The sequence below is a fragment of the Protopterus annectens genome, chromosome 5.part0 (genome assembly GCF_019279795.1).
Source record: "Protopterus annectens isolate FY-2018-M chromosome 5.part0, PAN1.0, whole genome shotgun sequence".
Lineage (NCBI taxonomy): Eukaryota > Metazoa > Chordata > Ceratodontiformes > Protopteridae > Protopterus > Protopterus annectens.
Genome location: NC_056735.1, coordinates 1,673,019,885 through 1,673,045,118, shown reverse-complemented (window position 1 = coordinate 1,673,045,118; position 25,234 = coordinate 1,673,019,885). Strand labels below are relative to the sequence as shown.

Sequence of the window (25,234 nt, the reverse complement as noted above, 5' to 3'; positions counted from 1 at the left end):
GGAAGATTATGCTGGCATTCATTTGTTCCCAACAAAAACTGCTGTTATGGAGTTTAAGAAAATTGTGGGAAGAATCATCTTTCATCTGGAAATGGTTGAATGGGGACAAGAAGTTGATTCGCAGTAATGAGTATGTATTGGTGAGACTTGGAGGGGGGAATGTAATCAAAGAGGGTAGCTTTCTGAAGACATATATGAGAATGTCTGGTATGGAAGATATGAATTCAGTAGTAGGAATACATATTATTCCCCAAGTTTCAATAACTGGGCTTGAATAGATAGAATTTATTTCGCAGGAGTATGTGCATTTAATTGAAAGCTGAGATACTCATTCAATAACTATTTGAGGTGATAACATGACAAAACTAAGAAAGATGCAAGGCGAATTTAATTACATTTTTTCGAACTGTGTGTGAACTAATATTGCTACATACTCAAGTGTGCCAGCTTGCACTTGCATGTGAATTGTTTTTACTACTGTTTTTGCTACTTTTCTGGGGAAAAAAAATTGTAAGTCTATTTCCTACCTTTCCTGTAATTAGTGTTCCAGATACAGATTTACTGTATCCAGGACTGTTTGTAAGCTTCTGAGCCCCCCAAGCCTTTCTGTGTTGGAGGGAAGCCTTCTAGCTTATCAGTGGGAGTGGTAAGCATTAGGTAACTTGTGGTCCAGAATTTGTAGTTATTGGCCATTTGGACGGTCTTCCATCTCTCAACTTTCTGATTTGAAGGCCTGCATTTGCACTTGTTTCTGTCCTGTAACTCCTGGGCCCATCTCATTTGCTCACTCAAAAAAAAAAAAAAAAAAAAAAAAAAAAAAAAATTTAATCTGCTTTTACTGTATTTTTGTTTCTTCCTACTTTATTTTGCTTTTGCGTCATCTTAATAGTACTCAATTGTATTTATTACTGCTTGGTGTAACTCATTCTAAGCCTTTTAGTTTAAGCACTTGGGCTTCAAACCAGTTTTTACATTAAGAAGGTTTGTGGTCTGCACTGTAGTGGCAGGACAGGTAGCTTACATCCTTCTAAGTTGGGAACTGCTGATTGAGGGCTCAGTGTCTGTTATTCTAAAAGTGTATTAATTCTGGTTTAAGCACTTGGGCTTCAGGCCAGTTATTTTACATTGAGGGTTTGTGGTCTGCACTCTTGTGGGAGGAGAGGCTGGACTCTGCCCTTTTGAGCTGGGAATTTCTGGTTAAAGGCTTATAGTGCCTGCATATTTGAACTGCTTCTTACTGAAATTAGTACACCTTGTTTGCTGTAGCATAGACTAGATCCAGGCCTGCTGAATCTAGCTTTGTTTGTATAACTTGAGCACTAATCCAGGCATTCTTTAAAGTATTCAGTTGTATTTATTACTGCTTGGTAGTAACTTGATTAAAGTGTAGCTATCATTCTAAGTCTTTTGTATTAAGCACTTGTGCTTCAGACCAGTTGTTTTACATTAGGAAGGTTTGTGGCCTGCTCCGTGGTGGCAGGACAGGTAGCTTACATCCTTCTAAGTTGGGAACTGCTGATTGAGGGCTCAGTGTCTGTTATTCTAAAAGTGTATTAGTTCTGGTTTAAGCACTTGGGCTTCAGGCCAGTTATTTTACATTAAGAAGGTTCGTGGTCTGCACTCTTGTGGGAGGAGAGGCTGGACTCTGCCCTTCTGATCTGGGAATTTCTGGTTAAAGGATTATAGTGCCTGCATATTTGAACTGTTTCTTACTGAAATTGGTACACCTTGTTTGCTGTAGCATAGACTAGATCCAGGCCTGCTGAATCTAGCTTTGTTTGCATGCTTGTTATTTCCCTGAAACACTAATTCCACCTAAAACGCGGCTTTTCAGTGCTTCTGTGGATCCCTAGTGATATCTGTATTGCTTACTGTACTTATTTCCTTGTTTCACTTGAAAGAAAGTTACTGTTTGTCATTTTTGCATTTAAGTTACCTGTAACACATTGCATTTAAGTTACCTGGCACTTGCTCACTAAAGCAATTATATAAGTCTGCACTAAAAAATTAAAAGCACTACACCCTCACAAAACTCCTCTTGAGTACCTTGTTCCCCATTGGCCCTTTTTTCAATTATAAAGGAATTCCCAATACTATTCTAGCATGTCCAAAGGTCAGTTGTCAATCTCCTCTCCGGTCCAGCTGGTGAATCTGGGAATCTTGAGGCAATGTTACAACTGCCTCATGTACGCAGACAACCCTCTCCTCCTCCCAACAAATTCCAACACATGTGAGAGATGCAACCATATAGCCAAACTGGAGGCTAAGCTCTCTCAACTCAGTACTGGCGTAACCAGTCAGGAGGAGAAGGAAACCACACTCACTATAATTCCAGTCTCACATAGACCTACCACGACAGCAAACCAAACACATAAACACACAAAAACATACTCGGAGGCTCTAAATAAAAATCTGCCTAAGCAGCAGAGACCTCCAAAGCAGACACCCAAGCAACCGCTACCCCAAAACAAAACACGTGCAACACATAGCTCACAGAGCCAGTGTGCCGAACAGTCACAGCCCTTAAGGGTAAACAACATACCTGATACACTTGTAATAGGTGTCTCTATCATCAGGCACACTGACGTCCCGCTCACCAGGCTGAACAAGGAGAAGGTCACGGTGAGCTTTCTGTCGGGTGCTAGGATCCACCACATAACACAAGCACTCAGGTCACTCCAAGGCAAGTACAAATATGACTCTGTCATTGTCCGTGCTGGTGTGAATGACCTGAGACGTACCTCCCTGGACTGCATGAAAAGAGACATAGAGGAGCTCTCTGAGCATATAGCCCAGGCCGGTATGACCCTGACCTTGAGTAGCATCTTACCCTCACCAAGAATGATGCCACAATATGAAGACAAGATGATCAATTTCAACAATTGGTTTAAGTATTGGTGTCATTCAAAGGGGATCCAATGCCGGTCAGCCTGAGATGACCTGCTCGACAAGCCACGATGCTTCGCTAGGGACGGCTTGCACCTGTCACTTCTGGGCTTTCGGATATTGGCAAAGGCTCTTGCTTCCCCCATAGTGCTTTTTTTAGGCAAGGCTCAAAAGACAAACCCACCTACATAGGTATCACAAGGGATAAGAAACTAAGAGTAATGCTACTCAACGCCAGAAGTCTAAACCTCAAGATGCACGCACTCGAAACTCTCCTTAGCATGGAGAACATCAATATCTGTGCGGTAACAGAAACCTGGTTCAAGGCTTTCGAGAGCACCCCAGCACTACCAGGTTATACCTCATACCATGCTTTTCGGCCCCAAAACTTGGACCGAACCAATAAAGGAGGGGGAGTATCAATATTCGTCAAAGATACCCACACTTCCAGGTTGGTAGCACAGCACGAAGCATCAGAGACTATCCATGTGCAATTAACTGTGGGTAAAACTGCCTTCCAGTTTATAGCCTGCTACAGACCACCCTCCCAAGCCCAGGAACCCCACTCGGCCTTCTTGAGAACACTGGAAAATATGAAGGTGTCTCCAAACACCATTATATTGGGCAACTTCAACTACCCAAACATAGACTGGGAGCATTACTTTACCTCCAACACCCTAGCCCAAAGGTTCCTAGAATTTATAAACTCAAATACTATGGAACAACTTGTTACCACTCCCACAAGAGGGGAAAACATACTGGATCTGATCATTACCAACATGGGGACTCTATGCTCCAGACTAGAAGTGTATCCCTCACTGGTAAGATCAGACCATAAACTAATCTCACTGGATATTCAGATCCCGACCCCACCCCCTGCCCAGAAAACCACAGTGAAAAACTTCTCTAAAGCAAATTTCACACTTCTCAAAACCGAGGTGAAATCCTTCAAAGCCCCCGAGCCTGTGGAAAATATGGCCCAGACCGCAGAATCCTATATAAACGCATTCTGTGAACACCTTCAGGAATGCATGGATCATACAATCCCAAATAAAACAAAGACCCAATCCACCAAAGGCAGACGTCCTGTCTGGTGGACCCCAACCATAAACAAACTATTCAATAGAAGGAGGAAGCTACTACATGGTAGAGCAATATCCCAAAAAGGGAAGGCATCTCTGATCAGTATTAGCAAAAAACTACGGGCACTCATAAAATCGTCTAAGGCCAGTTTTCGAGAGACAAACTGCACAGGACACTAAGGATAATCACAAGGCTTTCTTTAGTTATGTTAGGAACCTGGGTGGGAATTCCCAGATATGCTCAGAATTAGTCCAAAATGACAAAAAATACATCAAACCCACAGACATTGCCAACATACTAGCTGACAGGTTCAGCGCAAACTCCGCCCCCCCCACCCACCAAAAGGGCAAATATCTATCCCAGCAGAGTGCTGCCCCCCTGACATCTCAGATGCTCAGGTAAGAGCCGCCCTCTCCAAAGCAAAAAACACAGCATCAATGGGACCAGACGGTGTCCCGGGCTGCGTCCTACATGAACTCCAAGAAGAGCTAAACCCAAACATAAAACTACTGTTCAATCTCAGCCTTACTGCAGGATATGTACCCAAAGAGTGGCATACAGCAACAGTGGTCCCTCTCCACAAAGGTGGTGCCTCAACGGATCCTGGAAACTATCGCCCCATAAGCCTGACTAGCTTGGTCTGCAAAGCTATGGAAAGGATCATCGTGGACCTCATAAATAATGATATTGGGGACCTACAGACACTGGATCCTACGCAGTTCGGCTTTAAGGGCAGATCCTGCCTCTTAAACCTGGTCGATTTCTTTGAAACAGTCACCAAAGGCCATTGACGAGGGGAAGATGCTCCACACAGCCTACCTGGACCTCGCAAAAGCCTTCGATACAATACCCCACTCAGGCATTATAGATAAGCTCACCAGCTTAAATATAAACCCCTATGTCACTAGATGGGTTGCAAACTGGCTCAACGACAGAACCCACATGGTTAAAATTGCTGGAGCCATGTCAGACTCCAAACCAGTTACAAGTGATGTCCCACAAGGTTCAGTCCTGGGACCTCTCTTGTTCGCTATATATTTCTCGGAGGTACAGGCCAACACGGAAGGACTGTGGCTGATCAAGTTCGCAGATGACTGCAAACTGGGCGCCATAATCGACTCTCCAGCCGACACAAGCATCCTCCAAAAGGGCCTCATAGAAACAGACAACTGGTGCCAGAGCCATGGCCACAAGCTAAACGCCAAAAAGTGTATAGTCATCCCCTTTGGCAAAAACAAAGTGCCCACAAATTACCACATAGGTGGTAATCCATTAAGTACAGAAGAAATAATTAGGGACCTGGGGACCCAAGTTGATAGCAGTCTCTCATTTGACAACCACATGGCCAAAGTGGTTAGAAAAACATTTTATGTAGCCCACCTAATCATGAAGGGGTTCACATGTAGATCAGGGGAGGTCATCGTGCCTCTTTACTCATCCCTCATCAGGCCCATAATTGAGTACAATGCCCCTTTTGGGATGTACCTTACCAGACACCTGCAGCAACTGGAAAGACCCCAAAAATACCTCACCAAGAGGATCAAAGGGCTCAAACAGATGCCATATGCTGCCCGGTTAAAGACACTCCAGCTGTACTCAGTGGCATACCGCCTGCTCAGAGGTGATCTGTGCCTGACGTATAAAGCCATGTCCAACCTGGAATTAATGGACATGCTGCACCTCAGAAAATCCAAATCCCATCGAGCTACGCGCTCGAGAGACTTGAACCTCAGCTCTGAAATAAATAGGACATGCTGGAGGGACAGATTCATAACCCAGAGGCACTCCCTTCACTCTGGAATAAAATCCCAGTCCAGGTTAGGCAGTGTCCCTCATTGACTCTCTTCAAGAGGAATCTTGATGAGTGGATGGGAGATCATAGGTTTACCCCAGGTATCACTGCTCAGGCTGATTTAAAGTGCTTAACACACAAAGCTGTTGTGGATTATCACTCTATCTGCAAGGCAAGTTTCTGAGCTGCAAGCTCTCATGGTGGAGCAACCATATCTTATCTGGTTTACCACAGGGATAGGGTTGCATTATACACTGTCCTCTCTTTCATGCTGAAAGTGGTCACAGAATTCACCCTCTTTGAGTCTATTAACCTCCCTGTGCTCTTCCTGGAACTTATAAGGGAGAGACGACACTTGATACCTTGGATTTGTGCACCAGCAGCTCAGGTACTACCTTGACAGAATCAAACTCTTTAGGAAGGTTGAAGATTTTTTATTTCCAAGACTGGGGCAAAGAAGGGTCAACCTGTGTCTAAGTAAACCGTTGCATGTTGGTTGTCATTTGATATTGTTTATACTCTTCATGACAAGGCAAGTCCAGGCATGGTAAAGGTGCATTCCACCTGGGCTTTCTCTTTTTTTCAGTGGCGTATTGGAGTGGACTCGAAAAGTATTGTAGAGGCAGCAATTTAGTTCTCTGTCCATATCTTTATGAAACACTGCAAGCTTGGATGCTTTTTCTAAATCCATAGCAGGCTTCATTGTGACCATTCTCCAGGGGCTCCTGGACCCTTATCCTTCCTCTACCTGGGTTGGTTAAGCTCTGGGAATCTATCTATATACCCGTCAGACAGTGTGTTTGTTGAACATAGTACAGTTGTGTAAGTCCTACTTTACCTGTAACAGTGGATGTTCATAGAGCACACTGCCTAACTGGCAGTACCCACCACCCCCCCTTTTTGGATGGCCATAGTTTGGGGATTGGAGTTGCCACTGGGCTGTACTCCGCAGCCTTTATTATTGTGTGTGTTTAGTTTGGAGCAATAGATATTCATAAGCTTGCATTTTCTTCTTCTTTTCCTTCTGGACCCTAGAAAACTGAAAGGGCTCTGTCTGTGAATCTGAAAGGCAGTCCCAGTACTCTCAGGTGATTGGTCCATCATACCAACAGCCAGGCAGGAGGAGGAGCTGTGATAAGCTGCCAGGGATAGGGTAGCAGGGCACTACTACCTACATGCCAATAAGGCAGTGTGTTCTACAAACATCTGGTGTTAAAGGTAAGTAGGACTTAAAGGAATGTACTTACATCCCACTCCCCCATGATAGGAAATGAATGTGGGATTTGGTTCACTTAATTTATCTTCTTTCTTCTGATCTGGTTTTAGAATTGGAGAAGGTGAGGCAGGAAGTCAGTAATGTGCTGCATTTGGTCTTGTTTGAAAGATCTACTCATGTTTTTCTCTTGCCATATCTTACAAAACTAAAAAAATTCCCTGTGCACTGTAGTTAAAGGAAGCAGTGTCACCATATGCCTGGTTCATTCTCCCTGTCCAGCTTTAAAGAGAGTCCTGAAAGTGTGTTACTGGTAGCATGTGGAAAGTCCACATTACTGAAATAACATGACAGGATTTTCCCTAACTGTTAAGTATGCTAGCAATATCTTTTAAATTGACCACATAATTATCAGGTGTTAAGATGGTGTCAAACGTGTCCTGTATCCACCGAAAGCAATGAGGTACAGAGCTGCTGACGCTAGCATTCAATAGTATGTGTTTCACGTTTACATGCATTATAATGTAACTAAAATTTGTGCACGTCTGTGTGTATGGTATATGGTGCTGACCTGTTGCTGTAATTTCTGAAATTGTACACTGGCTTCCAGAACATAGCTGTCATCTTTCAGCAAAGTGTAACCCCATCCTAACACCTTACCTGAAACAATACTTGTGTTAGGATGTGGGGGGGGGGGGGGATGGGGGGATGTCACTCTTATAGAGACAAACACACACACACACACACGTTATCTAGTAATATCTGTAATTTGATGAAATAAAGTCACCGAAAGTATGTTAGGGCACTGAAAGTTTTAAATTATTGCACATTTCTTTGTGCAAAATAAATAAATTAAAAAGTGTGCACGTAATGATGCCTGACTACTGATTTGATGCTGAATTAATGTGTGTGTGAATATATATATATATATATATATATATATATATATATATGTGAATATATATATATATATATATATATATATATATGTGTGTGTGTGTGTGTGTGTGTATGTATATATGTATACATGCAAGATTCTGTTTTAGCTGAAATTGCTTCTTACAATTTGTTGGTGTGGCAAATACTTGCTGTAGAGGTAATTCTGTATAGGTATAGTTCAGTAGCACATCTTGAAATATGTTTTATTGTGTGGTTAAATTTGTCTTCCGTTGGTACTGACATTATCTGAGCAAACAGATTTTGTTGTTGCTCTTAGCACCATAACAGCAGTGCTTAAACGGTAAATTATCTAGATATTAAGGGTTTCTTTGTCATTGAAGCACTTGTACAATGTCCCTTTCACTTGTGTGCCACATTTGATGCCCCCTTCCTTTTTTTAAAGTAGTGTCAGCTTGGTAGCAACTCATGGGTTAGCTAATAAAAATTATTTACCTGCAGTGTATTTAACAATAAAAAATTGTCACAGTGACATTTCATGAATCCTTAGACTTGTAAGGGTGGGATGCGCAGCCTGCCTGCCTGAAAGTACACTGATTAGCTAGCAGCCTTTCTTGAAGTAATATTGTTTGCAGGAATGGTAGTAACATGTAAACACATTGATCACGGAGACTGGCATCCGTCATTGGTTCAGGGTGTCCTTTGGGAGATGAATGCAGCTGCTACAGCCCTACCTTGAGCCTACAACAAAAGAAAAGGAAGAAAGCACTTGGTGAGGGTAGGGAACAGTTCCTGAAGAAAACCTCAAAAGATTCTTAAAAATGTTCTAACAGCTTCTTTAATAAGAGTTGCATTTTATCCTGCACCTGACATTTTTATTCCAATTTTGAAGTTGGCTTAGAAGCAGTTCTGCTTTGAGAGCTTTTTGTTTATTTAAGAGATCACCTGTTACCTGAACCAGACTCCTCCCTCTCTGCCTTTATACATGTTAGGGAGCATAAAGTTACCTAATTGCCACTGTTTTTTGTGCAGCAACTCCACCAGTGATTATTCTGACTGGACTGCTGATGCAGGGATTAACCTTCAGCCACCTGCATGGACATCTTCCCGACGGCGCAGGGTACAGAAGCCACTGAGTAGCTCAGATGAAGAACCATCAGCTGAAGAGGAGAGGCCTGTTAGAAAGCCAGAGAAGCTCAAGGGAGTACAGCAAGAGGTACGCAATGTCTTTGTGAGCAAAACAGATTATTTCTAAATCTAGTGTGTAGTCTCCTGTATCTCTCTCTCTTTTTTTTTTTTTTTTTTTTTTTTTTAATGAGAAAAATGTTTATTATAGTTTTTCTGGTTTACTATTCGGTGTACTTTGTGCTGTTACTCATTTAAGAAGTGTTGATAAATAAAATGAAAAGTAAAATGAGTTTAAGCAAATTACTTCTGTCGTGTATGTTTGTTTGAGTAGTTGTGGTAGTGGAACAGCTATATGTACACACACACACACACACACACACACACACACACACACACACACACAGTTATACCTTTCATCTGTCCCTGATTTTGTTTTAAAGTGCTTTCTCCTTGATGAAATCTTTATTTATTTTTTGGCAAAACAGGTTTAAAGTCGATACAAAATCCTAGATATTACAGACTTACTGATTATATGTATATTTAAAAACTCAGTTATTCTGTTAGCTTTCTAAGTGAACAGTGTCTGTGCTTAAAAAAGTGTTCTTGACCTGGGGCTTTATTTCTCTGATTATTTTGATGTTGTCAACTGATTATCTACAGAATTAGAGGCAGTTATACTATGAAATACTCAAGAACTCATTTAATAAGTAATGTAAGATCAAGGATTTTCTTGCTGGATCCTTTGGTCAGGTTCCACCTTTATCACTCAGTAAATTGCATCTTTCACAGAGGTTCCTGGATTTGTAATGTCACATCATCTATACAAACTTGTCTTTTGCATTTTCAATTTCTTTTTTGATATTCATACAGTTTGAATCTCATTCCTTGTTTTGGCAGTAGAAATTCCTATATTCACATTTCATTATGACCTTTGGCTCTGTGATTTCATATATATATATATATATATATATATATATATATATATATATATATATATATATATATATAAAATGTGTATGTATTTTTTTTTTTATTTTTTTTTTGTCGCAAAAGATTTACTGAATTAATTTGCCCAAGGGTGGGCCAGAGTTATGGCACCGGATACTTTGTTTGGAGGTTGGGCAATTCTTAATGCCCAAGAAGCATGTTTGTAGCTTTTGCCCTCTTGAGCATCTTATGGGGCAAGGGTATACAAGTTTTGAATGCTTGATACTGCATTAGTGTTATGTTTTTACTGAGGTTTTGTGGCCTGGGAGAGGCATACACTTGTCTGTCTATCAAGCAAAGTGCATCCTGAGGTGTAAAATACTAACTTTCCTCTTATCTGATTGGCGTGACCCTAGTGCAATTCATTCTGAAGTTAACTTTTTTTCTTTCAGGCCTTTCTGACTGCATATTCTCTGGTGGTTAGTCTTCTTGCTGGACAAATTGTAGTCCCCATGTCGCTTCTCTTCTTGTAATTTTTTTTTGTCATAGAATACAGCCCAACCTAAGGATTCGCGTAGTCCTAAATGTTGTAAATATATTGTTTTATCTTAACAGTTGATCCAGAAAGCAGTCTTCGCTCCTGGATGGTCTGGAGAACCTTTTCTCCATCTCCCTGGCATAGGTTATTGAATTATTTTACAGACCCCCTCAAAAAAATTAACCTGCATAATTCAGGTATCCCACAGACCCTTGATGAGCCTTTTTTAAACAGTTAGTAATCCAGTATAGTAATATCATAGAAACTCTGTGTATCCCTATAAGTAGAAAGTCCAGTTTCCACTGCCCATTTTCCACTTTTCATCAGCATTTTAATTGTCGAGCAGTCCTAGAAATCTTGCAGCCAGTTTGTAGGTGTACACTTAATAAATGGCCTCTTTATTGCTTTTCCTCATTTCTCCAGTGTAATTGTCTTTGCACAAGTGCACAGTTCTTACCTGCACTTATCTGCTATCATATAAAACACTACTATATTTCCACCAATGCAATTACCCTTTGTCATACTTTACTTAAAATAAGAGCTAGATATTACAGCAGATGTAGCATGAAAAGTGTTTATTGCATGCCCCATCACAGTCACCTTCAGAACAGTTAATAATAAATTGGCACAGGCCTTTTGTGTCCTTTGTGTTTGCCTTGTCCTTGGACCTGTATCACATACCAACTCTGTCCATTATCCTGCTGGAGGAACCTCTTCTGGACTCAAAATTATTCACATTAGGGTTCATGCCATATGTAAAATACAAGTCTACTTCATTACTTGATGGACCTGTATAAATGAGATCTTACAGCTTAAGTGACATAATAAGGATCAAGAGAAAGTACCAACTGGACATGGCACATCTGTGTGGTTGCAGTTCTTTGTGCAGTTTGTCTGCAAGTTATTCATATCCCTAAACAGCTCCCTGTTACTATTCACAGAAGGGCTTTTCTTTTAAACGTGAAAGGTTTAAGCAGAATACCTTATTTTGTGTGTGTGTGTGTGTACTAGACAAGTACCAGTTTCATTATACCCTTACCCATCAATCCATTCTCTTCAGAATGGAATAATTTCACATTTATTGCACACAAATTGATAAAGTAGCAAAAATAAATAAATTGAATCAATAAAGTAAAATCTGAGAAGATGCACTAGAGCAGGTAGTAGTATCTGTTTCCAGTCGCATTAAAACAGAATGAATGTTATACAATTGCTTAAGTGACTCTCACCCCACATTTGCAATTTGGCACCTACACCAACCAAACTACACACACTGCCTAGAAAAAAATAGTAACTTTTGATGCAAGTAACTTCATAGCAATATATAAACAAGTCAGACTAGTACCATAAAAGTACTTACCATGTGACACTATAGTGGAAAAAGTCACTTTTTTGAATGTGGTCAGTAACACATTGCATTTGTCTATGGAATAACAGCCATGGCAAAGACTGTCATGGATCATCATAGAAATGAAATTCCTAATAACCAAGAGGGGACCAGTCATGGAAAACAAATCCATCATGACAAAACACCACAGTACTACCTATTGTGCATAGGTAATGTCACAACAGTGTTGTAGTTGTGTTGGTTTAAAAAAATTAATACCCAGCAAACCCAGTATATAAAAATCTGCATCACTTTAAGAAAAATATAACACATCTATTTAATCTTGGCAAGTTTGTGCAGACCAGGCTGCTACCTAATGCTAGAGCTGCAGCAATAGCCAGAGCATTCAGGAAATGCATAATGCTGAGTGCCAACACCCCCCCCCAAATTTATGCATGACAACTCTGAGATTGCCATACCTTGGAGAAAAGTGAATATTCAGAGAAATGGCAGTGTTGGACTTTGTGTGCACAAGTCTGAGTTTTTTTAACCATTTTGGGAGTTGCTGAAGTGGGTCCAGTCATTTCATATGGTTACCTGTCAGTCTCTCTAAATCTGTAAATCGTAAACTAATACTGAAACCACAACCCCCAAATTAGATCCAACATCTGGGCCCATCACCTTAGTACATTGCTAAGGAAATGGAAACTTAGATGTTCATCATTGTCACTGTTGTACTATATAGGCTGTATCCTTCCTAGGCATAGCCAGCCTTAGGCATAGGCCAACTAGGCAGCTGCCTAGGGCGCCACTGTAGCAGGGGTGCTTTTCCAGTATTTACTTGGTATAGGTAGATCTGAATGGGGGCACCAGATGGTGTGGTAGGGGGTGCCATGGAGCCCTTTTGCCTAGGGCACCAGTTTAACTAAGACCGCTCCTGTTCCTAGGATATAAAAAACAGCCAGCTTCAAAAAGCTCCGGTTCCCTCCCACATCTTCACCCTGGCTGTTGATTGGACAGCTCAGAGGGGAGAAATTAGTAGCAAGAGTGAAGAAATTTTCAGTACTTTCTTGTTGCCTCAAGCAAAAGCAGCTCTGAGGTTCTACTGGAGCAAGGGTCAGCCTTGAAGCTTAATTGCTGGCATACAGGGGAGCCTTTCCACTTGGAAGTTGTTGCCATTTTAAGAAAGTAATATTTTTTGTGACTGAAAGTGCTGGTTACCCTTTAAGAAGCCCAGTATTTTTCTCAGTATTGGAAATTTCCTGTTAGAGGCTTCTATTTTTAGTTAAGGATTTATTTTGTGATTTAGGGGCTATTTTGTGGTAAAAGTATACTGTATATGCTTTTAGTTGTTTTGTGAAAATTTGTGTTGAGAAATTGTTTTTAATGGGCATAAAACATTTTGACTGCTTTTATTGCTTGTGTACACTGAATGACTATCTGTTGTCTTTGCTAACAGTGTTCGTGGTAGACAGCTACTTTATTGGTGACATGGATTTTGCTATTTTTCTCTTAAATTTACAGAAAAAGGGATTGTGTATGCGTTTGTGTGCGTGCTGATTGTGAATACTTCTGTGACTCCTTACCTGACTGACTCATTCCAGCACTGCTTTACTGGCTTTCATTTGTAGCTTGGCTAAGTATTCTGGTCCTTCTGGCTCTTCTCCTGCTGCCACTTTGGACTCCATCACTGCTTCAGCTGTTGATGAGTCAACCTGTAGTGATCATCTATTGTTCCTCAGACCACTCATTTTCTTTTCTTGTCCAGGTACCGCTGGTGTAGTCCTTTCAGCCACTATGCACCAGGGGTCAGCCATGTCCTCTTCAGTTGTTCCAGGATTTGTTTGGAGTGTGGAAGAACCATCTTTGGGTCAGGGAGACACTCTAGGGGAATTTTTCTTGGGGAAAGCTGGGGAAAGAGACCTCTTGATGGGGCTGAACTGCTATCTTCTAGTTGGTCTTTGGTCAGGGTGTTACCTGCAAAGAAAAAACAGAAGGCTAGACATTGCTCATCTGAAGACATGATGACTGTTAAAAACATTTTTTTTAACTTAGGTTGGCAGTTATTACATGCTGTTAATTCTAGTGCTCAGAGATCCTTACATTGTTCTAAAGATATCTCTGAATAATATCTGTCTGAAGATTCTGACATAGACCGCAACAGTGCTGCTTCTCCTTGAGATTCAATAGCCCATACCTCTGATTTTAGAGAAAACTTAATTATTTCCACCTCTTTTGAAGGAATTTTCTCTCAGACTGTTTCCAGGATGAATGAGGTATTTTGGGGGGAATAGATGGATGTTCCCCTTGAACTGAGGAGATGTATGTTACAATGGATGTACCTTATTCTATACCCACCTCTCCCATTTTGCCATTCTTGGAGGATGCACTGCTGCCTGTAATAATCCTGACTCAACCTTCAGTTCCTAAAAAGACTTGTACACTTTATAAAGTACTTCAGACTAACTCAATTTTGTTTTCTCATCCTAGATCAGATCCAGATGCAGTATCTATCTGTTCACCAGCTGGTAGCCGTTAATTACTATCAGCCCCTCCCTAGTGGACAAAGAAGGCAAGGTGTTGGACATCTTTGGTAAAACAAATTTCTCTTCTTCCACATTAGATTATAGAATCCTCAGTTATTGGGCATGTATATGGAAGTCTGTTCTGTTTTATGCAGACAGTTTGAGGGTGTACTCTGACTCTCTTCCTTCAGAGGTGTTTTTTCCTCAGGCTCCTCATCACTTACTCATCCCAGGAGTCATAGAACCAGTGCTTTTAGATAAGAGGAAAAGGCTTCTTTTCCAAAAATGTTTCTGGTACCAAAGAAATAAATTCCTATGTGACAAGTTTTGGATCTTTCCTTTCTCAATGTGTATGTGAAAGTTCCAAAGTTCAAAATGTTGACCCTTCAAACACTGCTACTCCTCATACCTCCATAGAGTGCCATGGTTTCATAGGTGTAAACTAGGCTAACAACCACTGGGGCCTTTATAAGCCTAGCCATGCAACCCAAATGTATCCCACGAGTTAAGTGTCTTAGAGGTTATTTTAAGGAGGTGCATGTCAGGGCATGATTTAACAGCTGCCTCTGTCTGTCATTTATACGTGTTAGACAGAGGGTCACTATCTGATTTCCTTCCCAGTGGTCCAGGTTGTACTTGATTAAGGTTAGAGAACAGCCTTGCTTTACATGGATGGGGAACCCTATTCCAGAGAATGGGGATTCTCTGAGATAGATACCTTTCCCTCCAACATATCCTATTTATGTTTCAGTCAAAGTTGAAATCCTTAGATCTAGATGTTTAGGTGCTTTTCATTTTGCATATATGCAAAACATCCATCTGAGCTGGATCTAAGGATACCTTATATGCCAGGCATAAATCATCTCTCAGCAGTCTGTAGGAAACAGAATATAGAGATATGGCTTTGAGACAATCTACATAGGACATTGTATTTACACCCTGTATTGTTTTTTTTTTTTTTTTTGAGGAACCTCTGTGTTTGTTCCAGTTTGTTGCATGTGCCTGGTCAGGTACACACAGAAGGGGGTGTGAGTAAAATTATGGGTCTGATGATGGCGAAGCACAGTGACATGCTGACTTCCCTGGACCTAGATGACATGTTCTTATTTATAAGCTGAGTGAAACAGAATGATTTTTAGACGTATGTTGATTGAAAGCCAGGTTACTATCTACACAAGCGCTCAAATCCCCGACTACTGTCACTCCTTTATGGATGTTTTATCACTGATGCAATTTCCTTGATTCTACCAATAGAACAAGGTGGACTAGGATTACCTAATTTGAGGGGGTATTTTAGAGCAGCACAATTAAGGCTCTAATACATAGCACAAGCAGAAAACTATCATTCAAAGTGGAAAGGAATGATACTGACACAGGGAGGAAGCTCTAGAAATAAGGAGAGGGTGGGATTTTAGATGCAGTCTCTTAAGGAGAACAACCAAAATCATACAGAGTATTATATTCGTAAAGTAGCAGGGGGTGTTCTAAGAACCAAACCAGCACGAGAATGGAGAAAATAGATTTTGACAATAAGGTTGACGGTGGTCAGGGATACAAATAATAGGCAAGAGGGAGCTGGAATTTATTGGAGAAAACTGGCCAAGGAGCCAATGTATTGGGTGCAAATAATTAGAAAGGAAAAGGTAATAGAATGGGAAGAGGCCTAGAATTTATTTGGACTGCATGTTAGAGATTGCCTTCCCTATCAAGGATTGATATTCGAGTATAGGCAAAGAGAAAGAAATAGAGGCTCCTAAATGAAAGACCAGCACTGGTAGAGTTTTTAATAGAATCTAGAATAGAAGCTGCTGTTAAAGGAATAAGTAGTAAAGCATATAAAATATTGCATAATAATTATGAGTCAATCAAAGGAGCTTAGAAAGCATTGAGAAGAGAGACTGGATAAGCAGTTCACAAAGGACAATGGAGGATATATGTATATCTCCCAAATATGCAACAAAGTTTAGAAGATTTAGGATCTTTGCATGGAAGTGTTTACATGGGTATTTTTATACCCCAAGTAGACTCCAAAGAATTTTTTCTTAGGTGGATAGCAAATGTTGGAAGTGTGATGGGTAAGAAAGAGGTAGCTGGGAATATGTTTTTCGGAAGTGTGATGAGCTGGCAGACTTTTGGGGTTCCCTGCAGACCACTTTATCAGAGATGCTAGATGAGCAGATTGGACTGACTGAGGAGGAGATTTTTTTTTGAGTTATGCTGCAGCGTCGGAATTGCCTAGACACAGTAAAGCCTTGCTGAGTTTAATTGTGGTGGCTGGCAAAAAGGGAATTAATAGAAAATGGAAATTAAAGTCTAGACCGACTTTACTAGAAGTACTGAATATAGTAACAGAGGTAAAACAGCTGTAATTGGGATCTTTAGAAAAGGGAAGGAGCAAACTTCATAGGAAAAAAATGGGAATTGTGGGAACAATGTATGCAGAATAGGAATGAAGTTTAAGAGGCAGGATTTGAATGAGCTATATAATGTTTAACTGACAATGACTGGTTGGTTTATAAGTGAAGTATAATGTTTACAACTATAGTTGTTTTAATGGTGTCTGCGATGTAAACTGTTTTTAACTAAAGTGATATAATTTTGTATGTTTTTCATTTATATAAATGTAAGATTGTCTTTGTCATATGTGTAAATTTAATAAAGATGTTTGGAAAAAAAATGATGTAATTTCCTTGTGTGGCCGAATTCCCTAAAGGTACTATTACGCATTTATTATCATTGAATTTTAATCTGTTGCTTTGGAACCAGTTATTTGTTTGTTGCATCTTTCTGTAAGATGATAGTATCTTGGAAGGTTTCTATGATTACTCCTAACTTGCAGTCATCTGCAAGCTTGGTAAGCCAGAGACCCTTAACATTGGCCTTGACTTCTGAAAAATAGATACAGTAGAGGAGCGGACCCAGCACACACAATTGGGGAACACCACTAGTGACTGGCCCCTTTGTAGAGGAGGTCTCTCCATTCCTAACTTCCTTTGCGCTGTTTGTGAGCCAGCTGGCTATCCAGCAAGTTACATACGGGTTTATTCCTAATTCCATATTTTTGCTTACAATGCCTGAGTTGCGGTATTGTATGAAGTGCCTTAGCTAGATCAACGTAGGTACTGCGCAGCATTTCCCCCCTCATTCATTGCCTCACTGACCTCAAAGAAGTTCACCAGGTTCAGTAGGCATGACTGCCTTTAACATAAAATTGGGTTTGGTCCAGTGTTTGACAGTTTCCTATGTCTTTGTTAATCATTTCTATAATAATTCCTTCCATGCCTTTGCATATGAGACTAGTCAAACTAATGGGTCTCTAGTCCCTGGAATCCTTTGATGGTCTGCCCTTGTGCAGAGGAATGACCGTTAGTCTTCCATTCATGTGGCATGAGTGACACCAGTGGCCCAAATATGTCATATTTCAGGCTATTTGAGGCATCCTAGGATATTATGGAGGCCCATATAAGTTGTATTTCTGGCCTTACAGAGTGCATCTAAGACCTATTCTCTTTTGATAGTTGGAGGGATTATATTAGATGGTATTTGGAACTGAATTTGTCAGCCAGACGATTTGCTATGTCTCCTGGTTCAGTAAACATGGCTCCATTTACTAACAGTTTGGCACACTGTTGTGCACTGCCTTTGAGGTTTCAGACATATTCAAAAAAAGTCTTGTGGTTGTCCTTGCACTGGAATACCTTGCCTCAAAGTTTGCTCTGTTGGACATAATTAGTCCTCTTACTTGTCTGTTCAGTATTTTACAACCTGTTTAATTTTGGATTCCCCCAAGGTGGTTTGTTTTTGCGTTAGTTTTGGGTTTGCGTATGATAGGCACAGCAGCCTGTATACAGTCATTGACAAGGTTGTACAGAGCTTCAGATGTATTTGGGAACATTATATCTAAATGATGCTTAACACATTCCCCATAGCCACAGGCTTCTAGAAGTTTCTCAGATTCTCTGCTTATAGGATGCATTGCCAGTTCTCTACATTACCCTTTGGGTTATCTGCAGCTCCAAGGGTGTATACAAAGAGTCTAGCTTTAGTCATAGCTCATTACAAACTAAATGGCATTCAAGTATTCCTTATTTAGATGACTTGAATATCTTTGCAGAGTATTTTCCCAGATAGCAAGGTCCCTTAACATGGGTTTCATTGCTTACTAGCCTTGGATTCCAGATAAATGTGCAAAGATCCTCCTTGACTCTGTTTTATAGACAGTTTCTCAGCAAAAGGCTCTTCTTACAAAGGAGAGCGTGGATTTGTATCTAAAAGTTTTCCTAAGCTTTTTTAAGCAGTTTCAGACTTATGCAAGAGACTGTTGCAGGACTGTAGAGTTCATTGTCTCTGATTTGTATGATTCTTCTCACCAGTTACATATGAAAAAAAATGTAATGGTTTGTTTAAAAAAAAAAAAACATGGCCCCAACAGCTTTATTCTCTAGAATTTCAGATTCTGATTTTGGGCTTTGTAAAAAAGGAACTGCACTGTTGGAGACAACAAATGGGTCTCAACCCAGGTCTTCCCTTTTTTTCTCAGATCCTCAGTCAGTATGTAAATACAGACGCTTCATGTTTTAAATTGGGAGCAGTTTCTGTGTGTGTAAAGGTTCAAGACCTTTGGAACTCCTCAGACAGATCAAAGCACATAAATGTTACAGATATTGCTGTGATCCATGCCTTACAATCTCTTCATCATCTATGGTCCCCAGGACCTCTTCAGTCGATTACAAACAACTCCACAGTAATGTAGTATATGGGGGGGGGGGGGGCACCAGGTAGTACCCTTGTACAGGCTGGCTAAGATGGCTTGAGAGGTAACTGTGCAGAATTCCTTAGTTCTCCAAGTATTTTACGTTCCATCAAGCAAAATAGTGTGGCAGACAAGCTAAGCAAAATCAGGGCAGACCCCTCACAAATGGAAATTGAACCAGGGGGTCTTTCTGTAATTGATGCAATTGTGGGAACACCTCAAATAAATCTGATTGCCTCTTTTTATAACGGGCAACTAAACAAGTTCTGCTCCAGGACTCCTTGTGGGTAAGCCTGGAAACATGCACTTTCATTACCATGGTCAGGAATGTTCCTCTGTTCATTTTCACCCTTTCCACTGATACCCAGGATAATTCTAAAGATTCAGGACGACTCCCCACAAGTCATTGTGATGGCTCCCTTATGGTCTGAGCAACACTGGTTCTTCCTTCTTATGGAATTGGCCAGGAACAGTTACCACAAGCTTCCTCACAGACTGGACCTACTTTTACAAGACTTGGGGGAGCTTGATGCATCCCAGTCTCAATCAACTTCAGCTAACTGCCTAGATGATTTGGCTTTGATACCTCCCCTTTCTTCTTTGTTTTTGGTAAAACAGTTTCTTAAAGGGTTTTACTTAAGCATCATTGTAAACATGTGACCATTTCCTGGGATCTTACGTTTATACTGGCAAAGTTAACATCTCTTTTTGAAGCAGCTCATCAGGCTGATTTTAAGGTTCAGTACTTGGAATACTGTTATTGTTCTGACATCTGCAAGAAGAATATCTGAGTTGCAAACTCTCTTGATGGGTGAACCCGGTCTGTCCTGTCATAAAGATAGTGTCTCATTAAGATCAAATCCTTCACTTATACCAAGAGTTGTTTCAGAATTTACTCTATATTAAACCATCGGTCTCCCGGTGTTCTGTCCAAATCCTCAGAACCAGAGATAAGGGAATCTACATACTCTGGGTGTGCATAGGCAGCTCAGGTACTGTCCTGATAAAACAAAGTTCTTTAGAAAAGCAGATCAGCTATTTATTCATCATCATCTTTTATATGGGCGCTGAGATGTATATATTTATTTATTTTTTTACCCGAAGCTCAGTGAAATAGCTGAACACACGGTGCTAGGGTCAGTTCAAAGCAGTATAGAACTTTAAATACTTAGGAATCTGACTAGATAAATTAATTTTCAGCACCACAATGACGTAATCAAATCAAAACTGAATACATTTTTCTTTTGGACAAGAAACATTTCCCACTTCCTTTTCACAGATGGGAGAGCAGCCATCAGGAAAGATGGTGTTCTTCCACCATTAAGCGTATGTCTACCCCCCCCCCCCCAAAAAAAAAAAAATAATAGCAAATGTCTACACAAAATCAAGGTGTAAAACTTTATGCTCAGAAGTGTAAATACTGTTAAAATTGCTACTTACTAATTGCCAGAATATATATTGCACTATTATTTTACTGTAGTACTACTGTAGACTCTTCTTTTTCTCTTCAAAACTGAAGATATACAAGATGTTTTCTTCTTGTTCAGAATTTATCACCTGTGCTAAGATGAATGTAACACTACTCTGATTACAGTTTCTCAAATGTTAATATAAAAATATTCTTTTGATTGTACTATGTAATGTTTTAAAAATTAATTCTTGTGTTTTGGAGCTTTTCTCCCCAGCCTCTGCTGAAGATGGGCTCCATGGTTAGTCATACTTTCCCAGTAAACAAGTGTTAATAAATAAAATAAAAACTAGAAGAAATGTCAGTGCTCTCTAAGCCATCATTGATAACTTCTACGTATTCATTTCATTTTCTCCAGTAAGACAACACTACTTGTCACTCTAGCTGAAGTTAATTGGTTCCCTTCTGGACATGAAATTCTTCTGGCCCATACAAACATCTTAATCTTAACTCTCTTGCTTTCCTAGCATGTAGGCTCACAACAAAGATCAACTTTATAATCTCTGCTGTCACACCCCTAACGCACCCATTCTCCAGACCCCATACAACAAACTCCAATCCACAGACCTCTGTCTCTGCTGATGGTCTCAAGACTTTGGAATCTCATTCCTCACACCTAAAATCTGTCAACTTCTTTAAAATGTTTAAGCTAGAAGTTAAAAAGAAAAATGTCCCATTCATAAAAGCAAAACATCAGTTCTTCCTCTCCTCTGGGATCATGTAATTCTTCCTCTCCTCAGGGATCATGTAATTCATCTCCCTTTGTGGACTCATTCCCATCAGACACTTTCTTTCACTTTGCTTCAAACCTTTAAATTCCTTTTCCCCTCCTTCCCTTCTTCTCACCCTTCCCTTCTTCCCTCATTTTGCACCTCTCCTAATTGCCAATGTGTATATGTAAATGGGTGTGCTGCATTTACTTAAACTGGAACAAGCAAGTTACCAGTGCAGCTATAATTATACATGGAGTATTCCATGCATTATTAATCACTATAAGTCTTCACACTTAATTTCATTACTATCTTTCTTTATTTTGCTTTTGTGTATATGTTTTGACCTGTTTTGCTATTGTAACCCTGGTAAGAACTGGGAAAAAGGTACACTGTATCAACTTTCCTCCCCAGTTAACAAATGAAATATTTTATTTTTTAATGCTAAAATGTATTTTGGATGGTAGCCTGTTCAGTCTTATCTCCAAGTCAATGATATATCTATACAAGTGATTTGTACCGTTGCTATCCTGTTGTGTTTTTCCCAAGCTGCTATGAAAAATGGGTTCTGGCAAGTTAGGTTATCCCATCAAGAAACACAAAGCAATATGTTTCCCGTCAAAATCGAGCAATTGTATACTTGAATGTCACTTGCTAGCAGTAAGAATACCAAATATTCATTGCTGCTGTTGATGTGCAGTACATTGCTCAGAAGTAGCATATGCAAACTAGCAGGTGTGTGGGATGAGCCCACTGATTTGTCAGGGTTGAGACAAGATCTGTCCTTGAGCATGGAAACACTTGGATAAAGATGCTGGTTGTTGGAGGGGATGGACTGTATCATATAACCCACCAAGAAGGGTCCACTTCATAGAGAAGTCGATACAGTATGTATCCTTTGCATATTGAATTGAATTGGAGGTCACAGTATTGCTATTTGTGAATGTGTAATAATTCACTTCAGTGGTTAGAAAGGCATTAACAATATTTTGCTCACAAGCTGTTTTCATTTGATGGATGGTGTGTCAAAGCGAATATTAGGGGTGTTCTTAGTAGTCACTGTTGAAGCACTGTTTTGTGGGTCTTCCTGTCATGCAGAAACCTCAAGCTCACGAATGCCTGATTGCCAGAGTCTTAACATCATCCTTAGCTGAAGGACATCCGAAGACCAATGTCTGGACATCAAAATATAAGAAGGGCATCTGTCGGTGCAGTCTTCACTTCTTTCTAGCTGTACAGTCCAGTGTACTTCACATGTGTTCAGTAAGCTTACAGTCTGTTGATTGGCTCTTGTTTCTGGCTCTTGTTTCTGTAGAACCACCTTCTTCCCCTCAGATAAGTATCCCATTTGGAACATTTCTTTACTTATTTAATGTTCAAAAAAATAATCTTCTGCAGTTGTACTGGTGAGGTCAGAAAAAGGCTGAAAAATGGCCTGTCAGCAGCTAGTGAGGTGTGGCTGTATTGGCCTGAATGGTACCCATAAAGCAGTGGTGCACAACCTTTTTGTGGGGAAGGCCACTACACGAATTCTTAATGCATCTGCGGGCCACCTCAAAACATAGTAAGTCGTTACGAGTTAACAATAGGTAATGGTGACTGGCATTTTTACTTCAGACAGCAGTCATGAAATTGCCTATTTTTTACATCAACTTTGCGTTCAACTTTATTCTGGCTTGCAGCCATGACTTATTACAAACTCTTGCAGAAAATTACTACTGTTTACGGACTACAAGTTATCAAAAACAAATAATAGTTACTTCTGCAGCATAAATTTATGCTTAAGGTGATATCAGAACTTGGTTTAAACCAGGCTACCCACCTACTAGTCTTCTACCCAAATCCACAGAACAGGGCAGCCAAGTCCACCAGTTGCTGATTGAGCACAGGCAGATCAAATACTATCTGGATAGGACAAAATACCTTAACAGAGCAGAGCAATTGTTGGTGGCTTTCCCATATGGTAAACAGGACAAACTTGTCTCCAAACAAGTCATCTTTAAATGGATACTTAACTGCATTAAGTTCTGTTACTCACACCACGGAAAGGATTTACCTGGGCGTATAAAAGCCTACTTCACCAGACATAGGGTGACTACCACTTCTTTTCTTAAAGGAGTTCCCACCCAGGCCATCTAAGAGGCAGTCACTTGAATCTCTGTGCACACCTTTACAGTATACTATAACCTAGGCAGTATCTCTGTAAAAAGAGCAGGTTTCACTTCTGCTTTCTTATTTTCTAATGTCAAACAGACAACCCATCTTTTAGCTTTAGGAGTCCTCCCATGAATCAGTGCCGCAACAGTGACTACAAAGAACATAGTACAGTTATATACCACTTAGCGTAATTGTAGATGTTTGAGTAGATCAGTGTTGCAATACATACTCTCACCCTCCAGCCCCTCTAACTACTGACCACTTGTTTCCTTTTTGGGTGCCGGGGGCAGAGGAGTTTTTCTGCTGATAGTCCTCTTATTTCCATCATCCCCTTTTTGCTGCCTCTGTTTTTTTCTCCTTCTTCTTCCTTCTCACTTAAATCAGACAGCTGGGGAGTTCATGCTGTCCTCGGGCATCAGACTGCCTTTTCATTGCTTAAAAAGACCTGAAGAATGGTGTCAGCAGATGACCTTCTTATTCCCTGATGTCCAGTTGTCAGTCTTTAGACATCTGTTAGCTAGGGATGATGTTAAGACTCTGAAAACTGAGCCAGTCATGGGCTTCTGCATGGCAGGAAGACCCAAAAATCAGTACTGCACCACAGGTCTATTCGAACATCTGCAATTGTGGTAAGTGGGTCACATAACTGTACTTAATTTTTATGTTATAACGTTTGGGAGTAAAACGTCCTTAATTTTACAAATGAGTTTGCATTTTTTTTTCTCAGTAGTTACGTTTTTAGCTGCTAGAGGTTTAGTACTGGACAATTATACCAATTATCCCAAATATTTACATCCCGACCCGGAACCAAAAATACTGTCACGTTGACTGCTCAGAATGTCAATTTCTTTGAAGGAAAAATCGACATTCAACACTTAATGCACCACTCACCATTTCAAAAAACACCCAAAAAAACACATACACAAGTCTACAGTTTTGCAGGGGAGCAAGTCCCCCTGTGTTGCCCACACCCCCTCCTAATTATATATTTTAACTCCAAGATCACACTACACTGAGGAAAAGGGTAATTTTCCCATTCTGCACTGTAGTGCGATCCAGTTAAAAACACAGATGCCCAAAACTGTGACCACAAACTACATGTCAACATTTTGGAGTCAACAGGATATGCGGTCACAGTTTTGCCTTTTTTTCACCCTTATTTTCGACTATCTCACAGACTGTAAGTTGTGCTTCACTATTTTGATAGTATACCATGTATATAATGGTTTTGTCCATGAACAGTTAGCACCCAGCACATTTTTGCCCACCTTGTTACTGTTTATTGTACAGTAGGAGAAGACTTCTGTATTACTGAAGTCCTGTTTTTACTGTCATTTGTTGGTTTAGGGAGAAAAAGGGATTTCATTGTTAAGTACTTTAGTACTTTAACACAGACTCTGCTTTTCCACTGTTTTCATATGTTGTTTAGCAATTTATTTTCAGGCCACATGCTTATTTTGTTGATTAGCTGTGTAAAGAGGCATAATGTTTCAGGTATTCACTGAATTGGCACTTAAGTGAATTTTGTAATTGCAGTATTTCACCCGTGTCCAAAATTACATTTTGACTAAAACTGCAATCAAAACTTCATCTTGCCGCATCTTGGAGAAAATTACAGTACTGACCTGGACCCAGTTATAAGCTCAAAGTGGTTAGCAGTATTTCTTCTTAAGCCATCCACAAGCTTGGAATCCATACTCATCCTTATGTCCCCCATGTTCTGGTGCTGAGTCATGGTACATGCTCATTGCCAAGTACTACTTGTTTTGTCAAAACTATTCTTGCTGTGGTTAGTGGTGCCCACTGATCGGTGGCCATTGAGGTTATTCC

General features: G+C 40.2%; 1 protein-coding gene across 1 annotated transcript in view; it reads left to right on the top strand.

The window, feature by feature from the left end:
• The window catches only part of BRWD1 (bromodomain and WD repeat domain containing 1), a gene marked incomplete in the record, with an annotated part of 4,378,631 nt that overhangs the window by 2,547,155 nt on the left and 1,806,242 nt on the right, over positions 1-25,234 (top strand). The window contains 1 exon segment of the mRNA XM_044071461.1: positions 8,904-9,087. Within this exon segment, the coding sequence (XP_043927396.1) occupies positions 8,904-9,087 (184 nt within the window).